This window comes from Pempheris klunzingeri, chromosome 17 (genome assembly GCF_042242105.1).
Source record: "Pempheris klunzingeri isolate RE-2024b chromosome 17, fPemKlu1.hap1, whole genome shotgun sequence".
Lineage (NCBI taxonomy): Eukaryota > Metazoa > Chordata > Actinopteri > Acropomatiformes > Pempheridae > Pempheris > Pempheris klunzingeri.
The window spans coordinates 3524637-3544894 of NC_092028.1; the positions used below are offsets into that span (position 1 = coordinate 3524637).

At 40.4% G+C, this 20258-nt stretch overlaps 1 protein-coding gene across 1 annotated transcript; it reads left to right on the top strand.

Moving 5' to 3' along the window:
* Positions 1 to 4012: 4012 nt before the first annotated feature.
* LOC139217230 (myosin heavy chain, skeletal muscle, adult-like) lies at positions 4013 to 19008 on the top strand. Its single transcript, XM_070848542.1, has 38 exons — positions 4013 to 4208; positions 4301 to 4434; positions 4592 to 4748; positions 5287 to 5314; positions 5403 to 5517; positions 5621 to 5713; positions 6174 to 6237; positions 6334 to 6432; positions 6567 to 6670; positions 6859 to 6997; positions 7150 to 7268; positions 7784 to 7933; positions 8010 to 8180; positions 8266 to 8572; positions 8666 to 8736; positions 8957 to 9044; positions 9426 to 9543; positions 9657 to 9780; positions 10548 to 10684; positions 11313 to 11568; positions 12395 to 12637; positions 12724 to 12900; positions 12987 to 13132; positions 13849 to 13939; positions 14034 to 14423; positions 14523 to 14649; positions 14742 to 14860; positions 15422 to 15618; positions 15690 to 15873; positions 15961 to 16126; positions 16220 to 16344; positions 16427 to 16735; positions 16819 to 17022; positions 17987 to 18112; positions 18204 to 18374; positions 18444 to 18548; positions 18669 to 18764; positions 18865 to 19008. The coding sequence occupies exons 1-38, from the start codon at positions 4019 to 4021 to the stop codon at positions 19006 to 19008; spliced, it is 5784 nt and encodes a 1927-aa protein (XP_070704643.1). The 5' UTR covers positions 4013 to 4018.
* The last annotated feature ends 1250 nt before the right edge of the window (positions 19009 to 20258 follow it).

Consider the following 20258-nt stretch of genomic DNA (forward strand, 5'->3'; position numbering starts at 1 on the left):
CGTACTTAAGCATGAAGACTGGAATTTGGGGGAAACAGCTAGCCTGCCTAGCTCTGCCCAAAGTTAATGCAATGCACCTTCCAGCGCCTCTGAAGCTTTAGAGGCCCATTTGTGGGCAGATCAACTGTGCTGTCAATCCAAATGTTGTTCACTTCTTGCTCTCATGAATGTTGTCATTTTTTGTTCGCAAAAACTGTTCAGCTTGGAGAGCTGGATTTAGTTCCTGACCAGGAAAGCGGCCTGTGAGTGATGAAACACCTGTGTAACCGGTAAATCTTGTTTTAAAATGTTCAGATGTTATCCATGCTGTTGGATGTGCTCTTTGCTTTTTAGTTCTGCTGTGTGTGGTTGGCAGTAGCTTTGCTTCCAGGCCAGTCATAGTTTCTCCCTTTGACCCCCGATCCCATTGATCCTGTGCAGATGCACCCGTCGTCAGATCTATTTTCCCTGGGGGGGACACAACCAGCTGATGGGGATTTTCTCCCCTGCTTCTTCTCTTTCTTGTCCTGTGACCCTTGAATTCACATCTCGTGGCCTCCTTGCAGTCAAACTTACACACACACACACACACACACACACACGTGCTTACTGCCGTGACAGAGGGGTCAGCGTACTGTAAGTCCGCACGCTAGTCTGGCTGTCCGAGCCGTGCTTGTCTACCCAGAGCCAATTATAATCGCAGCTGTTGCCAGACCTTCAAGTGACATTAAGAGGCAATTAAATCAGCACCAATTAGACTGTCTGTGATGCACTGCCAGACAAAATGCACATATCATACGGCCCTTCTCTTTTACCTTTGCGCTGAGGAGGAATTGTGTCAATCTAGCAGACTGAAATTATTTCAGGTTTCAGTGTAGCTGTTGAAAAAGTGCTTTTTAAGTGCAATAACAAAAGCATCTGTGAATAGAAGTACATGGAAATAAATGCCAACACTTAACAAAGGAAGGGTGCAAGAGAGTGAAAATCCATTTGGTTTTGATGGAGAAGAAAAGCCAGCACTGGTTTAAATGTCTGTATGGGCATTTCACATTTTTGTGAACGATGTAGATTAAATGTAGGGGTTTGAGGCCTGCAAAGGAATTGCAATAATCAAGACAGGAGAAGATAAATGACAATAATGAGGCAAAGCCAAAGGAGTAAACTTAACAGAGCAGTTGGATGGGATAGGATCAAGTCAGCATTGTACAACCATTAAAAAAAAAAAAACATTTTTACTCAATCTCACATTTTGTGTCAATTCCTGATGGTACAAAATAGCAAAGTACATTATTTCTCATTAGAACTGTAAGAACTGCATTGAAAATATCCAGTAGTATATTCTGAATACTGTACATCTGATGCGTGGTGGAATCAGACAAACGATGGAAGCACAACAAAAACACAATATACACCAGAAATACCAAAGACCTTCAAGTGATACACCAGTGCTTGCTTCTATTATATATGTGCAAATGCAACTGCATTTTTGTGAACAATATAAATAAAATGTAGGGGTTTGAGGCCTGCAAAGGAATAGCAATAGTCAGTAGAAGATAAATGTCAATAATAAGACAAAGTCAAAACAAGTAGACATAACAGAGTAATTGGATGGAATAAAGATCAATTCAATATGCTACTACCAGAAAACCATCAGGAACATTTTAACACAGTCTCTTGGAGAGAATTGTTGGTGTTGCACTCAGTTGTTACCATGAAAAGTGACAGAAGTTGTTGTGTGAAAGCTGAAAGACGTTCAGACTCTGGCTGCTTTCTCACCTCAGCCCAGCTGGCCAATCACAGAGGGAAGTGGGTGGAAGTGGAAGTTTTTGCTCACGGAGGCTGAAGTTTTCCATGGAGGTCAAGTGTATGAGTGCAAAGGTGTGTGTTTGTGTTTGTGCCAACTGGCATGAATTCACCCACCCAGTGGGGGGTGACCGATCGCAAAAAGGTGCATAACTTCTAAATGGATTTACGTTGTAGAAACACACACACACACACACACACACACTTTCATTTTGAGTCTTCTCTTCTCTGACTTTGGCCAAACATACAGTATACAAATAATGTCACATTCAAACAAGCCACAGTATTTTGCATCATTACACTTAAATGTGCGCTTGTTTAAAGACTCCCTTCTTCATTTTTTCATTCCTTCAGCCAGTTTGTAACAATTAACTGTCAGTGTGTGATTCACGACTGCTTCACTCCCGTTTAAAGCAGTTTTTGACAGCGAGTACATCTCGGTCCATCTGTGAATTCAAACTTGATAAATAAACACAGAGCTCACTCTAAATAGAGAGCGTCGTCATATTATTGGACTAAAGGCTTAGTGAAGAGCAGGGTGAAGATAAAACACAATAAGCAAAGCTCTCAGTAAAGTGCAGTGACTTACAGTGAACTTAAAAGCACATACTTGTGCTATATTGACTTTGGTGACTGGAGACACGTTAATAGAAACCCACTCGGAGGATTCCCGATGGATCTGTGGTGTTATGGTGGATTTATTGTTAAGCTTGTTAGTTGGGATGTGGATATACCGAGGAGTTACTTGTTCTGCAGAAAGTTTGTGTTTTCATGTGAACTTCTGTGCAGTGCTCATTACGTTCATAAAAGACTTCTAGTAGAATTCAAATTGGACTTTGGAGGCAGATAAATGAATGCAGTAGTTTGGATATTGTCCAGCAGTCAATAAGAAAGATACAATTGTATTTTATCTAGTGCTGCAACTGACAGCAATTTTCATAATTGATTAGTTTTCCCTATTAATCATTTTATGTATGATTTATGCTGTGTGTGGTTGGCAGTAGCTTTACTTCCAGGCCAGTCATAGTCTCAAAGTAGTTGCAGATTAACTTTCTGTGGATCAGCTAATGAACTAATTTCATCTTTGAACATTCTTCTTGAAGCCAAGCTAAGCACCGCACATCACAACACTTAAGATTCACAAGATAAATAAGATCAGCATCCAGTCCAGTCATCAGTGATAAAAAAAAAACAGCAGCATCATCAGCATCATTTTCTGCAAGTGTTTGATTCAATTTGCACAATTCTGGAAATCATTTGTTCATTGGTCACACTTGCTAAATTATTTAACAGGGACAACACAATAATTTACATCTTTATGGTGTAAATGTGTCAGATTTTGCAAAATTCTATCACAGCAAACAAAACAACACAAAAGACGAGACAAAATGCAGACAAACCTAAATATCCAGATCCATCATCTCAAATAAAAAGCACAAGTTACAATCATAACTTTACAACATTAGGCATTACAAAGAAGAACCCAATGAAGAATTACAAGCAAACCCAAAAGTTACAGAACACTCACACATGACTTTACAGACACTGATGAATTTAATGTTAAATATAAATATCTTCAAAGAATGTGGGTTAATAGAATCAGGCCCCTGTCTGGAATGTGCTAAATGTTGCCCATCAACCCTCCCAACACAAAACCCAAACAGTCGTGTGTGTGATCAGCTCTGTGCTCCAGACAGCCAATGCCAGAATTTCAGCGACGCCCTAACAGACCTAATCTTCCCTGATCCCAGAAAATGAGGCCCGCCATGTCGGGACTGTAAGCCCTCTAAGCTGTTGTCCTTAGCATTCATTGCTTTTTAATGGACAGTCTGAAGGATTACAATTGAAACCGTTTAAAAGTGACACAATACAGCTATACATAGACAGTTTGGAATACAAAATGAACATACTTGACTTTTCCAAGGTGGCGCAGAAGCCAGATCTCCAAATATAGGCGAAGAAGGCGCCGTTCAACAGGCCCGAGCATCGCATATAAAAGCTGTCAAAGTCTTGTTAGAGTGAGGGATGTCTGTGGTGTGAGGAATCTTATTCCAAGGCTCTGAAACATTCGATCATCCTGTGATTTTCCTTTTTGTCCTGCAGCGATCTGGTAAGTACGATGCCACATCCATTTTTTTCAGTCAATTCAATTTCAATTCAATCAATTCAATGATTTATTTTTGAGCACATGCTGATTCTCCCACTCATGCAGCTCGATAAAATGAGTGATGCTGAGATGGAAATGTTTGGGGTGGCTGCCCCGTACCTCCGCAAATCAGAGCGTGAGAGGATTGCAGCGCAAAACAAGCTGTTTGATGCCAAAACAGCTGTATTTGTGCCTGACCCGAAGCAAGAGTATGTGAAGGGAAAAATCAAGAGCCAAGATGGCTCCAAAGTCACTGTGGAGACTGAGGATGGAAAGGTGGGTGTGTACTGTGGTTTAGTTTTACAGCAGGGAATCAGATCGTCTGTCATCCAATTCACTGGACCTTTGAATTCATACTTCAGGTTGCCACAGTGCACCTGGATGACATTCGGCCCATGAACCCTCCTAAGTTTGACAAGATCGAGGACATGGCCCTGCTGACTCATCTCCACGAACCGGCCGTGCTCTTTAACCTCAAGGAGCGCTACGCTGCCTGGATGATCTATGTAACTACAGATGATACACACGAAATTAAAATAAATTCTAATTCTAAAGTTAGAGCCTTCTTGACCACGTAGTCGCATGAAAATTACAGTTCATGTCCCACAACTTGATTCATAATTTGTTCATCGTGATGATTTTCCTCCTCCAATGTGTTCTCAGACCTACTCCGGGCTCTTCTGTGTGACTGTGAACCCCTACAAGTGGCTTCCAGTCTATAACCCGGAGGTTGTGGCTGGGTATCGGGGGAAGAAACGGCAGGAAGCCCCCCCACACATCTTCTCCATCTCTGACAACGCTTACCAGTTTATGCTCACAGGTCCAGTCTTACCTTCATACCCACTGGTGGAAGAAGGACTTTCAATAAAATAACCAAACTACGAACCGAAAGCACAGCTATCAGGACGCTTACATCACATAACAGTATATTAACATTAACATCGTTACTTGACTGAAACTAGACTGACTTTGACTAACATTAGACCAGAATGATGAAATAACTAAAAGGTGACTAAAACTAAATCAAAGTTAGACTAAAGTCAACATGAGCACAGATTAACACCTCAATCCTGTTTGGCTTTAATTGATATTAAAGTGACCTTTCATACACTTGTGCTGGACATACATTTTCATTGTACTAAAAATGAAAAACACCAAAGCATCCTGGGAGAGCTTGTTTCTCAGGGAGCAGTAAATTACTTGCCCGTCTAAACTGTCCCTTTTACCCATCTCTCTACTTATTGTTTTGATACTATTTGTTAGCAAAAATGGCATTAAATGTTGTCAGTTCTTGTTTTTGGACATTCTGTTTTTTACTGAAATGTACTAGTGTTCCCCCATTTTCTTTCCTTTAACAGATAGAGAGAACCAGTCTATCCTGATCACGTAAGTGCAGCTTTTATGTGCTATTTAACTAAATGTACTAAACATATAGTGATTTCACAATAATCATGTCATGCTGTACTTTTGTAAGTGGAGAATCTGGTGCTGGGAAGACAGTCAACACGAAGCGAGTCATCCAGTATTTTGCAACAATTGCATCAATTGGAGACTCAAGCAAGAAAGAGCAACCAGCCGGCAAAATGCAGGTTCAGTCCACTGTCTAATTTCTATCAGGAATGAAACCATGCTTTGCAGCAGCTACTTTGAAAAGACAGATTTTAAGTTTTAGCTCTTGCTTTGAGCTTACAGGGGAATCTGGAAGATCAAATCATCCAGGCCAACCCTCTGCTGGAAGCTTTCGGGAATGCCAAGACTGTGAGGAACGACAACTCGTCTCGGTTTGTAAGTTCAAATTCGATCAGTATGGAAGCTGAAAGTGACCATTATAGCACTTGTTATTATAATCCCATCTTTAGTCGTGTTATCTCTTGATAAGGAAAAAATTAATCTGTTATCCAAAGAAAACAATTACAGTGACAAGACAACAAGAGAGCAAGAGAATTAACTTGTGATCTCTCTTTTTCTAAGATAAGATAAGATAATCTTTCATTGATCCCAAGAAGGGTAATTCAGGTGTTCTAAAAACATCAAATATAATTTAAGATGAAAATTAGTAATGTAATATAGCAAAGTGTACAGTATATTGCAGCAATATATGAGAAATATATAATATAATAGTATAGTATGAGTTTAGGATAGTGTAATATATGATTAGATGTGCTGAGACAATGAGAGGGAGAGTAGTAGATTAGTTGTAGATCAGTTGTAATATACTGTAAAGTAACTCGTATGACATTTCCAGGGAAAATTCATCCGCATCCACTTTGGAACAAAGGGGAAGTTGGCATCAGCTGATATTGAAACATGTGAGTTTGCTTATATCAATGTTAGTTAGATTTTACTGCTATTCTGAATTTTACAATTTTCGTTTTATCTCTGTTTGCATTTATATTTATGATTAGACCTTTTGGAAAAATCCAGAGTGACGTTTCAGCTTCCAGCAGAGAGGAGCTATCACATCTTCTATCAGATCATGTCAAACAAGAAGCCTGATTTAATAGGTAAATATACTTTTAAGAAATTAGGAATGTGATGATGATCCCTTAATGTCTTTGTACACAGTGCTGCACTTACACAGGTACTATAGCTGCTGACACTGCATAAAGAAATCAATACTTTTTATATTTCATTTCAGAGATGCTGCTGATTACCACCAATCCATACGACTACCCTTTCATCAGCCAGGGTGAAATCACTGTGCTGAGCATCAATGATACTGAGGAGCTGATGGCCACAGATGTGAGTGCATATCTGGTCAATGTGTTGAAATCCCAAAATGAACAAAAGCATTTTCTGAATTTGTTAGAATCCACATAATGAATACAGAAAAACATGAACAGGATATGAGTGCACTGTATCATATGGATGAAATGCCACTAAAAGTTGATAAATGACTTTAACAGTGCTTTAACATGTGTGTTCCTCAGAGTGCCATTGACATCCTGGGGTTTAACATGGAGGAAAAGGTGGGCATCTACAAGCTGACTGGAGCTGTGATGCATTATGGGAACATGAAGTTCAAGCAGAAGCAGCGGGAGGAGCAGGCGGAGCCAGATGGCACAGAGGGTGAGTCTGAGCTGTTGGCTCTAAATTTAAACCTAATTACACTTCAATGTTGCAACATCACAACTTTGCTCTCAATGTTATAATTTTCCTTCTGTAAACTTTTTAAGCCCAGTATGTTCTCTAAATGTTCATGTGTCATTTCTATTCCATAGTGGCAGACAAAGTTGCCTATCTCATGGGTCTGAACTCAGCTGATTTGCTGAAAGCTTTGTGTTATCCTCGAGTGAAGGTCGGCAATGAATTTGTGACCAAAGGTCAGACTCCGCAGCAGGTAGAGTGTGTTTCTACATCTGAAAATATGTGTTAATAATATCCAATGTGAGCATAAGTTAAATTAAAAGATTATGTTTGATCACTGGTGCCCCCATTTAATAAAAAAAGAAAATGTAAAAAACGCCTTTGCCTCCTTGGACGCCCCTTTTGTAGATAAAACATGATAAAGTGCCTTCTACTGTGGCCCAATATGCAAGCAAACATGATGCAGGGCCCTCTAGTGTGTATTTCCAGTGGAGAAAGTGTGACACAGTACTATACAGACTGAAAATGAGCCTCTTTATGTGTTTTTATTACAGAGGTGTAGTAATTCTACTTTACATGTTCTATGATAAAATAATTGTAATTTGACCAGGGTTTGACACTGTTAAACTATTAATGGACTGTGACTTTGCACTCCACATGCAGCTGGTGCCTTAGTGCATGCACTTTTTGTCTTTGTGCCCTTTTTTTTTATGTCTTTTGGCCCCCGTCCCTCAGAGACCCTAAGTCCACTACTACGCTTGATTACAGGTGAACAATGCCATGGGGGCTCTGTCTAAGGCCGTGTATGAGAAGCTCTTCTTGTGGATGGTCACAAGGATCAACCAGCAGCTTGATACCAAACTTCCAAGACAGCATTTTATTGGTGTCCTGGATATTGCAGGTTTTGAGATCTTCGAGGTAAATGGGATTCACACCTACATAACATGAAACAAAACCAAAAATGCCAATATTCATTTGATGTTGTTAAATTCAGATGAACAGCCTGGAGCAGCTCTGCATCAACTTCACAAATGAGAAGCTGCAACAGTTTTTCAACCACCACATGTTTGTGCTGGAGCAAGAGGAATACAAGAAAGAGGGGATAGAGTGGGAGTTCATTGACTTTGGCATGGACTTAGCAGCCTGCATTGAGCTCATTGAAAAGGTACATCACTTTTTTAAAGAGCACAAATATTCCTATCCACAGGAGATGCTTGCAGTTCAACACTAATCCGCTTTCTTTCCTACAGCCGATGGGTATTTTTTCAATTCTCGAAGAGGAGTGCATGTTTCCAAAGGCGACAGATGGCTCCTTCAAGAACAAGCTGTACGACCAACACCTGGGGAAGAACAGCATCTTTCAGAAGCCCAAGCCCTGCAAAGGAAAGACAGAGGCCCACTTCTCACTGATGCATTATGCCGGCACTGTGGACTACAACATCAGCGGCTGGCTGGAAAAGAACAAAGACCCTCTGAATGACACGGTGGTGCAGCTTTACCAGAAAGCTTCCCTTAAGCTGCTCTGTCAGCTCTTTGCCACATATGCCTCTGCTGATGGTCAGTTGACAGACCACAGACATGTTACAATGAGATTATGCTGACTGTGTATTTTACTACATTGGTTATGTTGTTTCTGTTGTGTTTCTGCAGCTGCTGATGGAAGTAAGAAAATTTTCAAGAAAAAGGGCTCCTCTTTCCAAACAGTTTCTGCACTTTTCAGGGTAATAACCAATGATAGGATCATAGCTAAATGACTCACATTAATGGATTTATTAAGTGTCGGTGTTATAAGGTGGAGTCACTCACTAGTACCAGTCATAATGCACAGACCAAGTCACACTACCTGGCATGTCACTTATTAACTAACTTATATGGAAAAAATCCAAACCATTCCTTCAAGACTAACTGCATGTTAATCCATGATATGTGTATTTCCTGCAGGAAAACCTGAATAAACTGATGGCCAACCTCAGGTCCACACATCCACACTTTGTAAGATGTATTATCCCCAATGAAACCAAGAGACCAGGTAAGAAGAATATAACAAGAACTTTTCTAAAGTTAAAGACAGAAAATGAGGATCACATCTTTCTTTGCATTCTGTTTTTTGTACAGTTTCAACAAAAGATACATTAAACATGTTAAGTGGTGACTTTTAAAAGTGATGGTGTGTGGAATTGTTCTACCTTTGGATATAGCCAGGCTAACTGTTCCCCCTGTTTCCAGTCTTTATACTAAGTTTATCTAACCAGCTGCAGGCTCCAGGTATATACTGATTACTGATCATGCAAACATGAGAGTGGTATTGATTTTCTCAGCTAACTAAAGGAAATATACGTATACAAGTGTATTTCCCCAAATGTCTCACTATGAAATGTGTCCTTGAACACTAAATGTATTCCCCACATAGGGTCCATGGACCACCATCTGGTCCTTCACCAGCTGCGCTGTAACGGCGTGCTGGAAGGTATCAGGATCTGCAGGAAGGGATTCCCCAGCAGGATCCTCTATGGAGATTTCAGGCAGAGGTGACGCACCACTTTGTTTGTCTTGTCCTGGAGGATGACAAACACACACACACACACACACACACACGCACTCAACAAAACACTGAAACTCACCCAAACTATCTCTTTTACAGATACAGGATCCTGAACGCCAGTGCGATCCCTGAGGGGCAGTTTATTGACAGCAAGAAGGCATCAGAGAAACTGCTCTCCTCCATTGATGTGGACCATGCCCAGTATAGATTTGGACACACAAAGGTATTTTTGTTTTTATATGTGTAATTATTTGGGCTCATTACATTTACTCAAATGATGTGCTTATGTTTAAATTTAAGGTACTTGTACTTTACTTGACTATTTGCATTACACAACACTTTCAGTTTTCTCTTGACAGTTTGCTGCTTTTCTTCATCTTGAATGGCAGTAAACTGAAAAAATGTTGAAGTTTGGACTGTTAATCAGACAGAACAAGAGATATGAATTGTAACTATATAGAATAAATAGATTGATTAAGAAAAGAGCAGATAATCCACAATGAGCGCTATCATTAGTTGCAGTGCGATACAAAATGAGCTCTGTCACAACCAACAACTCCAACAGTAAAATTCTGTTTTTACATGAATATATGACGAATGATAATCTATTCATGGAATGTATAATAGTATAACAGTCACAGGGGACATTTTTCTGTACAATTACTTTAACATTTCTGATGACACATTTGTACTTAAGTAAAAGCTTTTACTTATAATGGAGTATTTGTACAGTGTGGCAAGTAAAGGATCTGAATACTTCCTCCATCACTATCAGCTGCTTAACCAAGTCAAAGGTTTATGTCAGCCTGACGTTTTAGATTCCAATCGTTTATTTTTCACCCAACAAATCTCTGAATTACGGCACAGATAGTATAATATACTAAATATTTTATTCTGAAAGAATCAGGAAATATTGTTCAATCTGTCTGAAGCAACCCAAATAATACTGACGTAACGTCCATTCGCCTGTTGTATCTTCACGACATGCAGGTGTTTTTCAAAGCTGGCCTCCTGGGTCTCCTGGAGGAGATGAGGGATGAACGTCTGGCTGTGCTGATGACTCGTATCCAGGCGGTTGCCAGAGGTTACGTCACCAGGCTGAAGCTCAAGGAGATGTCGAAGAAAAGGTCTCTGACAAGTCAATTTCTTTCATACAGTATACTTTCAGCTTGAATTGACTTGATTTGATTATATGTGACATTTCTTGTGTAGGGAAACTTAGGGAATAACATGAAAAATGTAGGGCCTCTATGGAACTTTACAACTGGGTCACATTACAGTAATAAAACAGAACGTATAACTTGTATCTCATATTTAATTGGATGGTTATTAGCAGAGAAAAATATGCTCCACTTCAAATAAAATATGTATTTTTAGCCATGCTAGCAGCAGTTGAAATATTTCCACAATTATTGGATGGATTGCCATGAAATGAAGAGTCATTCATGGTCCCCAGAGGGGGAACTGTACTGACTTTAGTGATTCCCTGACTTTTCCCATTGTGGCAGGTTGTGGAGGTTGACGTGTTTGGATTTGAATGAAATAACTGAACAGCTTTTGTCTGTATCGCCATGAAATTTTGTACAAAGAAGCATGTTCTCCAGAGGATAAATGCTGTTCTTTTCTTGATCTTCACTACACTCAGGCATTGAAGTGAAAAGTGTAGTGAAAGCCCTAGAAAGATCATGAAGTTGAATCCAGTCAGAGGGTTACAAGGTTAACAAAGTCTTCTTCTTTTGCTTTTTTCATCCATAGAGAGTCCATTTTCATCATCCAGTACAACATCCGCTCATTCATGAATGTGAAGAACTGGCCTTGGATGAGGCTCTTCTTCAAGATAAAGCCTCTGCTACGAAGTGCAGAGGCTGAGAAGGAGATGCAGACCATAAAAGAGGAGTTCTCACGACTCAAAGAGGAGTTTGCAAAGTCGGAGGCCCGGAGGAAAGAGCTGGAGGAGAAAATGGTCATGCTCGTCCAGGAGAAGAATGACCTTTACCTTCAAATCCAAGCAGTATGTAAACACCCAGCCCCAAGCAGAACAAAGTGGTCTGCTGGTATTGATTTCATTCTGTTGGATAAAGAGATTAGAAGAGAAAATACTTTCTTTTTTCTTTATCTGAAATTCGGCAACTACATAATCAATACTAATGTAAGATAAAAGGAAGCCTCATTGATCCCTATAGAAGATTACACACAGCAAAAGCTAAATTCAACAAAGTAAAACTAGAATATAAATAGGAACAGAGTAGATTGGATGTTAAACGAGCTACATGATGATGATGATGATGACGATGATACCACTAGAACATATTAGGAGAGAAATTAAGAAAATTTAGATTTTGAAACATGCTTATTTGCTTGTTAACATGCTCTCAGAAACAATGCAACCATGCTAACCTTTAGCAGGTATAATGTTTACCATTTTCAACATCTTAGTTCAGCATATAAGGATGCTAATATTTGCTAATTAGCACTGACAAAGTAAAGCTGAGGCTGATGGGAATGAAGAGTTTGGAAATCATCAAAATTATTATAATTCATTCAGTGGAAATGAATGTATGTATTAAATGTCCAATTAAAACACTCCAACATAATATTTCAAACCAACAAAATAAATAAAAAGCTATGTCAAATGGGGAAGATTGTATTAGATACTGTTCTGTGTCTGTGTACTTTGAACACAATGCTGTCTATCCAAATGTGCAGATGTGTATTAAAATAACTCCATGGATCTAATAAGATGGAAATATTAATTAGTAGTTAATAATGATGCTATGATAAAAATAACAATAACACTTTTACTGCCACAATGAATCATTGTGTCCTTCCCTCTGAAGGAGAGGGAGAACCTGTGTGATGCTGAGGAAAGATGTGAAGGTTTGATAAAGAGTAAGATCCATCTGGAGGCCAAAGTCAAAGAGTTCTCTGAAAGGATGGAAGAAGAAGAGGAGATCAACGCTGAAATTACTGCTAAGAAGAGGAAGCTTGAGGACGAATGCTCTGAGCTCAAAAGAGACATCGATGACCTGGAGCTTACCATCGCCAAAGTGGAGAAGGAGAAATATGCCACAGAGAATAAGGTTGAACATGTGATGCCCTTTAAACAGGCTTTGGTTCAGGTTTAAGTATATTAACACACTAACTTAAAAAATGCTTCTCTCTGTAGGTTAAGAATTTGGTAGAGGAGCTTACTACGCTTGAGGAAAATCTAATGAAGTCTTCAAAGGAGATCAAAGCCTTGCAGGAGGTGCACCAGCAGACGTTAGATGACCTCCAGGCTGAGGAGGATAAAGTGAACTGTCTCATGAAAACCAAGATAAAGTTGGAGCAGCAGGTCGATGATGTAAGTGCGAAACGACAAAATGAGCATCTTTTAATTTGATTGTCCCCGGGCTTGGTTTCCTTGGTTGACATGAACATCTCTTGCAGCTGGAGGGCTCCCTGGAGCAGGAGAAGAAGGTGCGCGCAGACCTGGAGAGATCCAAGAGAAAACTGGAGGGCGATCTGAAGCTGTCCCAGGAAACCATCATGGACATTGAGAACGAAAGACAGCAAATGGAAGAGAGACTAAAAAAGTAAGTTGTTGTTTGATTATTATTATTGTGTGCTGAAACACAAAATGAAAACAACTTAGGCTTAATAATTGCATTGCCTTATGTGAGAATGTAAGGATATATTCATATCACTGAAATCAGCAATGATGATGATGATGATGATGAAGGAAATACTTGAAGGAACAGATTTGCATTTTGAGAGTTAGATGTGAAGATTGATACCACACTCATGTCTGTACAGTAGCTTAGCATAGCACTAAGACTGGACACAAGGGGAAACAACTAGCCTGGCTCTGTCCAACAGTCCACCCATCAGCACCTCTAAAACACTCCAATTAATATGATATCTTTTTAAATCTCCTCTGTCGAATCCTTGCGGATACTGCAGAGTAATAACAGCAGTTTACAGGGAGTTATGTCTACAGGGAGTATTCAGTGGACAGAGCCAGGCTAGCTGTTTTCCTTTGGTTACAATCTTTGTGCTAAACTAAGCTAAGCTACTGCTAACTACAGTTACATATTTAACGGAAAGATATGATAACTTTCAGCAAGAAAATGAGTAAGCATGTTTCCCAAAATGCAGAACTATTCCTTTAAACTTCTTGGTCAGAAAAATGAAAAACCTGCACTTTTAGCAATTAAGGTATAGAAAATGTGCCAATTTCAATGAAACATTACTCACCAGAGTAAATGTTTTCTGTGCTGATAAGTGAATAAATGAAATGAACTCTTTTCAGAAAGGACTTTGAAATCAGCAACCTGCAGTGCAAAATTGAGGATGAGCAAGCCATTGGCACTCAACTGCAAAAGAAGATTAAAGAGCTTCAGGTATGATTTATAACAATAGTTAGCCTATTTCAGGCCATTTTCTTTAATATTCTAAAAAGCCACATTTTTACATATGAATACAATTTCACGGTAGGCTCGGACTGAGGAGCTAGAGGAGGAAATCGAGGCCGAGCGTTCAGCTCGTGCCAAAGTGGAGAAACAGAGGTGTGATTTGTCCAGAGAGCTGGAGGAGATCAGCGAGAGGCTGGAGGAGGCCGGAGGAGCCACTGCCGCTCAGGCTGAGCTGAACAAAAAGCGTGAGGCCGAGTTTCAGAGGCTGCGTCGTGACCTGGAAGAGTCCACCCTGCAGCACGAATCCATTGCTGCAACTTTACGCAAGAGACAGGCCGACAGTGTTGCTGAACTCAGTGAACAGATAGACAACATTCAAAGAGTCAAGCAGAAACTGGAGAAGGAGAAAAGTGAGCTGAAGATGGAAATTGATGACATGGCAAGCAACATGGAGAGCGTCCTGAAAAGCAAGGTGAAAAACTGTCTGCAGAGGAGCGTGTGTGTTGAATAATGTTCTCTCTTCATAAACAGTTTTTTTGTTTGTTTTTTGTAACTGAACTCAATATTTCAGGCTAATCTGGAGAAACTATGCAGGAGCTTTGAAGACCAAACGAATGAACACAAGACCAAAGCAGATGAGGCTCAGAGGTCTCTGAGTGATTATACAACACTCAGTGCTCGTTTACAAACAGAAAATGGTACGTTTCAGAATGTAAAATTATTAAAAAGATACAAAGGAGTGATTAGGATGGACAGATGAGTTAGTCTGGGTGCTCCTTATTCTGAATAGGTGAGCTTACACATCTGCTGGAGGAGAAGGAGACCATTCTGTCCCAGCTGAGCAGAGGGAAATCTGTCGGGAGTCATCAAATCGAAGAGCTGAAGAGGCTTTTGGACGAGGAAATTAAGGTCTGAAAAACACTATTATGGTAGCAGTTATTAGTAAACTCTACACTCTTGACAGAATAAATGAGCTGCAATAATGAATCGCTTACTCTTTGTCGGCATTTTTTAGGCAAAAAGTCTGCTTCTGCAAAGTTAGAATTTGGAGTTTGTGATGGGCAATCGAGAAAATGATCAGCAGATTAATCAATAACTAAATGAATCGTTAGTCACAGCCCTGATTTCGGCTTGATTGGATTTTTCAGATTTTTATCTAAACTTGCTATCTGGGTTCTGGACTGTTGGTTGGACAAAACAAACATATAATATCTTATGGACTATTGATTAATTGATTGATTGAGAAAATAACGAGCAGATTAATCAATAATGGAAATGAATAATCATTAGTTGCAGCATTATTTATCACCCAAGCATAATGTGTGTATCCTTAAGCCCTAATGTCTGCTGAATAGATTGTCTTCCTTCCTGCAAAAAAAATGAGGACTTTTAACTGCATTTTTACATTTTGTTTTCATTAGTTTTAATTCAGGCATTAAACCACTGCTGTATATGTTCTTGCTCTTTCAGGCAAAAAACGCTCTGGCTCACAGTTTGCAGTCTTGTCGACACGACTGCGAGCTGCTCAGGGAGCAGTACGAGGAGGAGCAGGAGGCTAAAGCTGAGCTGCAGCGCTGCCTGTCCAAGGCCAACAGCGACGTGTCTCAGTGGAGAACCAAATACGAGACAGACGCCATCCAGCGCACAGAAGAGCTCGAGGAGGCAAAGTAAGAACTGCACAGCATATTTTTTAAGTCAGAGCCGATGGGCTTCTTACACAATTATCTTCGGTTCAAAGGAAGAAGCTGGCCCAGCGGCTGCAGGAGTCTGAGGAAATGACAGAGGCAGCAAATGTCAAATGTGCATCTCTGGAGAAAACCAAGCAGAGGCTGCAGGCTGAGGTCGAGGATCTCATGGTTGAGCTGGAAAGGTCAAATGCAGCCAATGCCACCTTGGACAAGAAGCAGAGGAACTTTGACAAGGTATTCTTTTTTTCCTCATGTTTCTCTTCAGAGACTTCTTCATGCTGAGGTTGCATTGATTACACACAGTGTTTCTTCCTGTATTAGGTCCTGGCTGAATGCAAACAGAAATATGAGGAGAGTCAGTCAGATCTGGAGATGTCCCAGAGAGAGTCCAGAGGACTAAGTACAGAACTCTTCAAGCTGAAAAATTCATACGAAGAGGCTCTGGATCATCTGGAGAACATGAAAAGAGAGAATAAGAATCTTCAGCGTAAGAGCTCTGAGAAACAAGTCGTCCAGTTGGTGGTGAAAAGTTTTTGTGCTTGTTTGTGACCCACAAAGATGTTTTTCTTAACATTTACAGAGGAGATTACAGATATCACCGAGCAAGTTGGACAATCTGCTAAAACTATTCATGAGCTGGAGAAAGCTGCGAAGCAGGCTGAACAGGAGAAGAGAGACACCCAGGCAGCTCTTGAGGAAGTTGAGGTGTGTACAGTGTCCTTGAATGACTTTAAACAGCCATTTTCATTCAAACAACCACAAGCTCAAGTGTTTATTTTTTCTGTAGTCTTCCCTGGAACATGAGGAGGCCAAAATCCTTCACCTTCAACTAGAGCTGAACCAGATCAAGTCAGAAGTGGACAGAAAGGTGGCAGAGAAAGACGAAGAGATCGACCAGCTCAAGAGGAATCACCAGAGAACCGTGGACTCTCTGCAGAATGCGCTGGATGCAGAAACGCGCAGCAGGAACGACGCTGTCCGGACGAAGAAAAAGATGGAGGGGGATCTGAACGAGATGGAGATCCAGCTAGGGCACGCCAACCGCCAGGCAGCCGATGCCACCAAACAACTAAGGAGCCTGCAGACGCAGTTGAAGGTTTGTCATAGAAGTGTTTACCAAAGTGTCTGACAGAAATATTGGGCTGATTTACAGCTCTTAACCATCACCTTCTGTCCCAGGACACCCAGGTGCATCTGGATGAAGCGCTCCACAGTCAGGAAGACTTAAAGGAACAAGTCGGAATCACAGAGCGCCGCAACAACCTAATGATGGCAGAGAATGAGGAAATGGTGGCGTCTCTGGAGCAATCTGAGAGGAGTCGCAAGCTGGCCGAGCAGGAACTGATCGACGTCAGCGAGAGGATTCAGCTGCTGCGCTCACAGGTTAGGAGACGGCATATGGGACAGATACAGAACAAGACAGGGCGTGACAAGGAGAAGGCTGTCAAAGGAAATGGTAGAACAGGAACAGAACAACAGAGCAGGACTGGACACACCAGGTCATGACTGAACAGGACATGCTGAAACAGGGCCAGACAAGACATAGCAGGACAGGGCAGAACACCACACTAAAGGGACAGAACAGTACAGGACTGGGCAGGACTGCACAAGACATGGGAGGATAAGACCGGACAGGGCATGGCAATAGAGGGCAGGCAAAGATGTCGCAAGTGAAAAAATGGCTTATTGACACCATTTATTTCAACAGAAATCAAGTCAAGTCAAATGTAATTGGAGCATATTTAAAAACAACATGTGTTGGAAGATGGTGGATGGATGATTAGCTTAGCTTATGTTTAGTTTAGGGTTGTTTGCATTCCTTTTAGCTGCAACCTTTAGTTCTTTATGTGCTTACAGCTGTCATTCATATTACTACTGTAGCAAAACCTGCTAGTTTGTTTTGTGGGCTGCTGGTTCACTTGCTCACAGTGCTCTAGGTTTATGAAGTCAGCACCTGTCCAGCAACCTGATGTTGGTTTTGTGATTCAGCTCAGGGTCACGGGGTGGAAGAGTTATTACGTTTCTCACACCAGGATATGATGCATGTGCAAACACAGAAACGTGATGCCCTTAAACCCTGATAATAAGTACTTTCTACAATATTCTACTTAACATACATTTGGATTATTAAACTTTTTCTTAATGTACTATAATCAGAAAGCATACAGTTGCTAAGAAGAGGTTGAACATTCATTCTTGACTTGGTGGGATTGCTTTATATAAAACAATTGTAAAAACTGTAAATTTGTGTCCTATATATATATATATATATATATATATGTATATATATATATATATATATATATATATATATATATATATATATATATATATATTTCACTGACAGAACACCAGCCTCCTTAACTCTAAAAAGAAGATGGAGTCAGATTTAGCTCAGCTGCAGTCAGAGATGGAGGACAGTGTCCAGGAAGCGAGGAATGCGGATGAGAAGGCCAAAAAAGCCATCATGGATGTAAGTCTTTAGCCAATTTACTGCAGAGAGTCAGACTTTGAGGTTTGGTCGTGCAGATTAAAGTTCACAGCAAGTTCACATTTGGATACAGGCTGCCATGATGGCTGAGGAGCTGAAGAAAGAGCAGGACACCAGCGCTCACCTGGAGAGGATGAAGAAGAACCTGGAGGTGACGGTGAAAGACCTGCAGCAGCGCCTGGATGAAGCTGAGCAGATGGCTCTGAAGGGAGGGAAGAAAGAGCTTCAGAAACTGGAAAACAGGGTACTAATCAAAGAAGGACAAAACTATTGTGTGGTGAAAAACAGATTTTAAACTATGTGTAATTTTAAGGTCCGTGAGCTGGAAAATGAGTTGGAAGCAGAACAGAAACGCAGCGGGGAGGCTATGAAAGGTGTACGGAAATATGAGAGGAGAATTAAAGAGCTCACTTATCAGGTAAAAGGCATATCCTGTTCTATAATAGTGAATATCTCTAGATCAGACTTAACTGTTTGATTTTTAGTAATAGAAATATACAGAAATCAAAGTGTGACTGTAATCCCTGAAATGTTTTAGGGTGAGGAGGAGAAGAAGAGTGTGACAAGACTGCAGGATTTGGTGAACAAACTGCAGCTTAAAGTGAAAGCATATAAGCGGCAGTGTGAGGAGGCAGTGAGTAAAAATACACAAACAGGCTGGTGTATGAAATGTTAGCTTGATATGTAAGAAAACAAGAAGCCTCCTTTATGATATTGTTTTCTGTGCCATGCAGGAGGAGCAAACAAGCGTCCATTTGGCTAAATTTCGGAAGGTGCAGCATGAACTGGAGGAGGCTGAAGAACGAGCTGATGTCGCAGAATCCCAGCTGAATAAGTTGCGAGCAAAGAGTCGTGATGTTGTCGGTAAAGGAGAATAGAAATCTATGATGGTACAAGACACCCAACAGTCACAAAATCAGCCTTGTAACAATGCATTTTTCAGCTAATCCCATGGGGTTGTAAGGGGTTTATAAAAGCATGCTTACATAAAAAGAGTTGAAATCACCAAACTTGATGAGATAAATGGTTTTCGTTGGACAGTAACTGAATTTTGGGGAAAAAATTTGTTAAATTAGTTTGAATGATTTTGATGAGTAAAAGTTATGATGTGACCATAGACTGTATAAAGCTTCCGGGACTGTAGATGGGACTACTTTGTGACTAACCACTCAGAGGCGGTTCATGCCTAAACCTAACCAATCAGACACAGGGGTTTTCACAGAATGAACATCATCTCTGGTTTCAAAACCAAACCGAGGCCTCAAAACAGCAGTCCGCTAACCAGTGGGCAATGTTGTGGCTGTTCAGTCCACTTCTTGTACACAGTCTATCGATGTTATGCCAAACAACATCACATTATTACATTCAAGGGGAATTACACTCAGCTACATTCAGCTTTCTGGAGTTGGTCAAAATAACTTGAATGAAGCCACCCGGGTTACTGTATCTTGGTTTAGACTTTTTTTATTTTTAAGGAAGTCTGGGATACAATCTGGGGGTGTGTAAATGACCATGTTTAGCAAGCAGGGATGGCTGTAATTTATTGAATCTGAATTTGGACCCATACCACAGGGTCTAAAGATCCAGATCCAGATCCAATTGTGACATATTTAATCACTGGACGAGCCCTTTAACTGATTAAAAAAATTCTCATGCGACAATAATCATAACCTATACCTTACAAACGTGGTGTCATACTGTCAACCAATTTATTACATTGGTTTGACAGTTTGTATTTTTGGATGGAGAGAACGTCATTAGTCTTGCAGGTATTTTCTCATAAACTAAAGTATTGTACAAATTAAAACTTTGACCTGCTGGTGGCGCTAGAGGAAAAGTTGGAAGATCACAAAAGTCAGACTCATCCTCTGGAGAACATGAATGTCCATACCAGATTTCATGATAATCCATGGAATCGTTGCTAGATATTTCAGTGGTGACAGACCCACATTGCCATCAATAGAGCCATGCTATGCTGCTAGCACGGCTAAAATTGATTAAGCTTTGTCACCATCTATGTCTACGTTCAGATATACTGACTAGTCAGGGTGGGAAAATGTTGAAAATGTTCAAAAGAAAGTTTCTTGCGTACTGTGTATACAACATGGGGTCTCCATTCTGTGCTGTA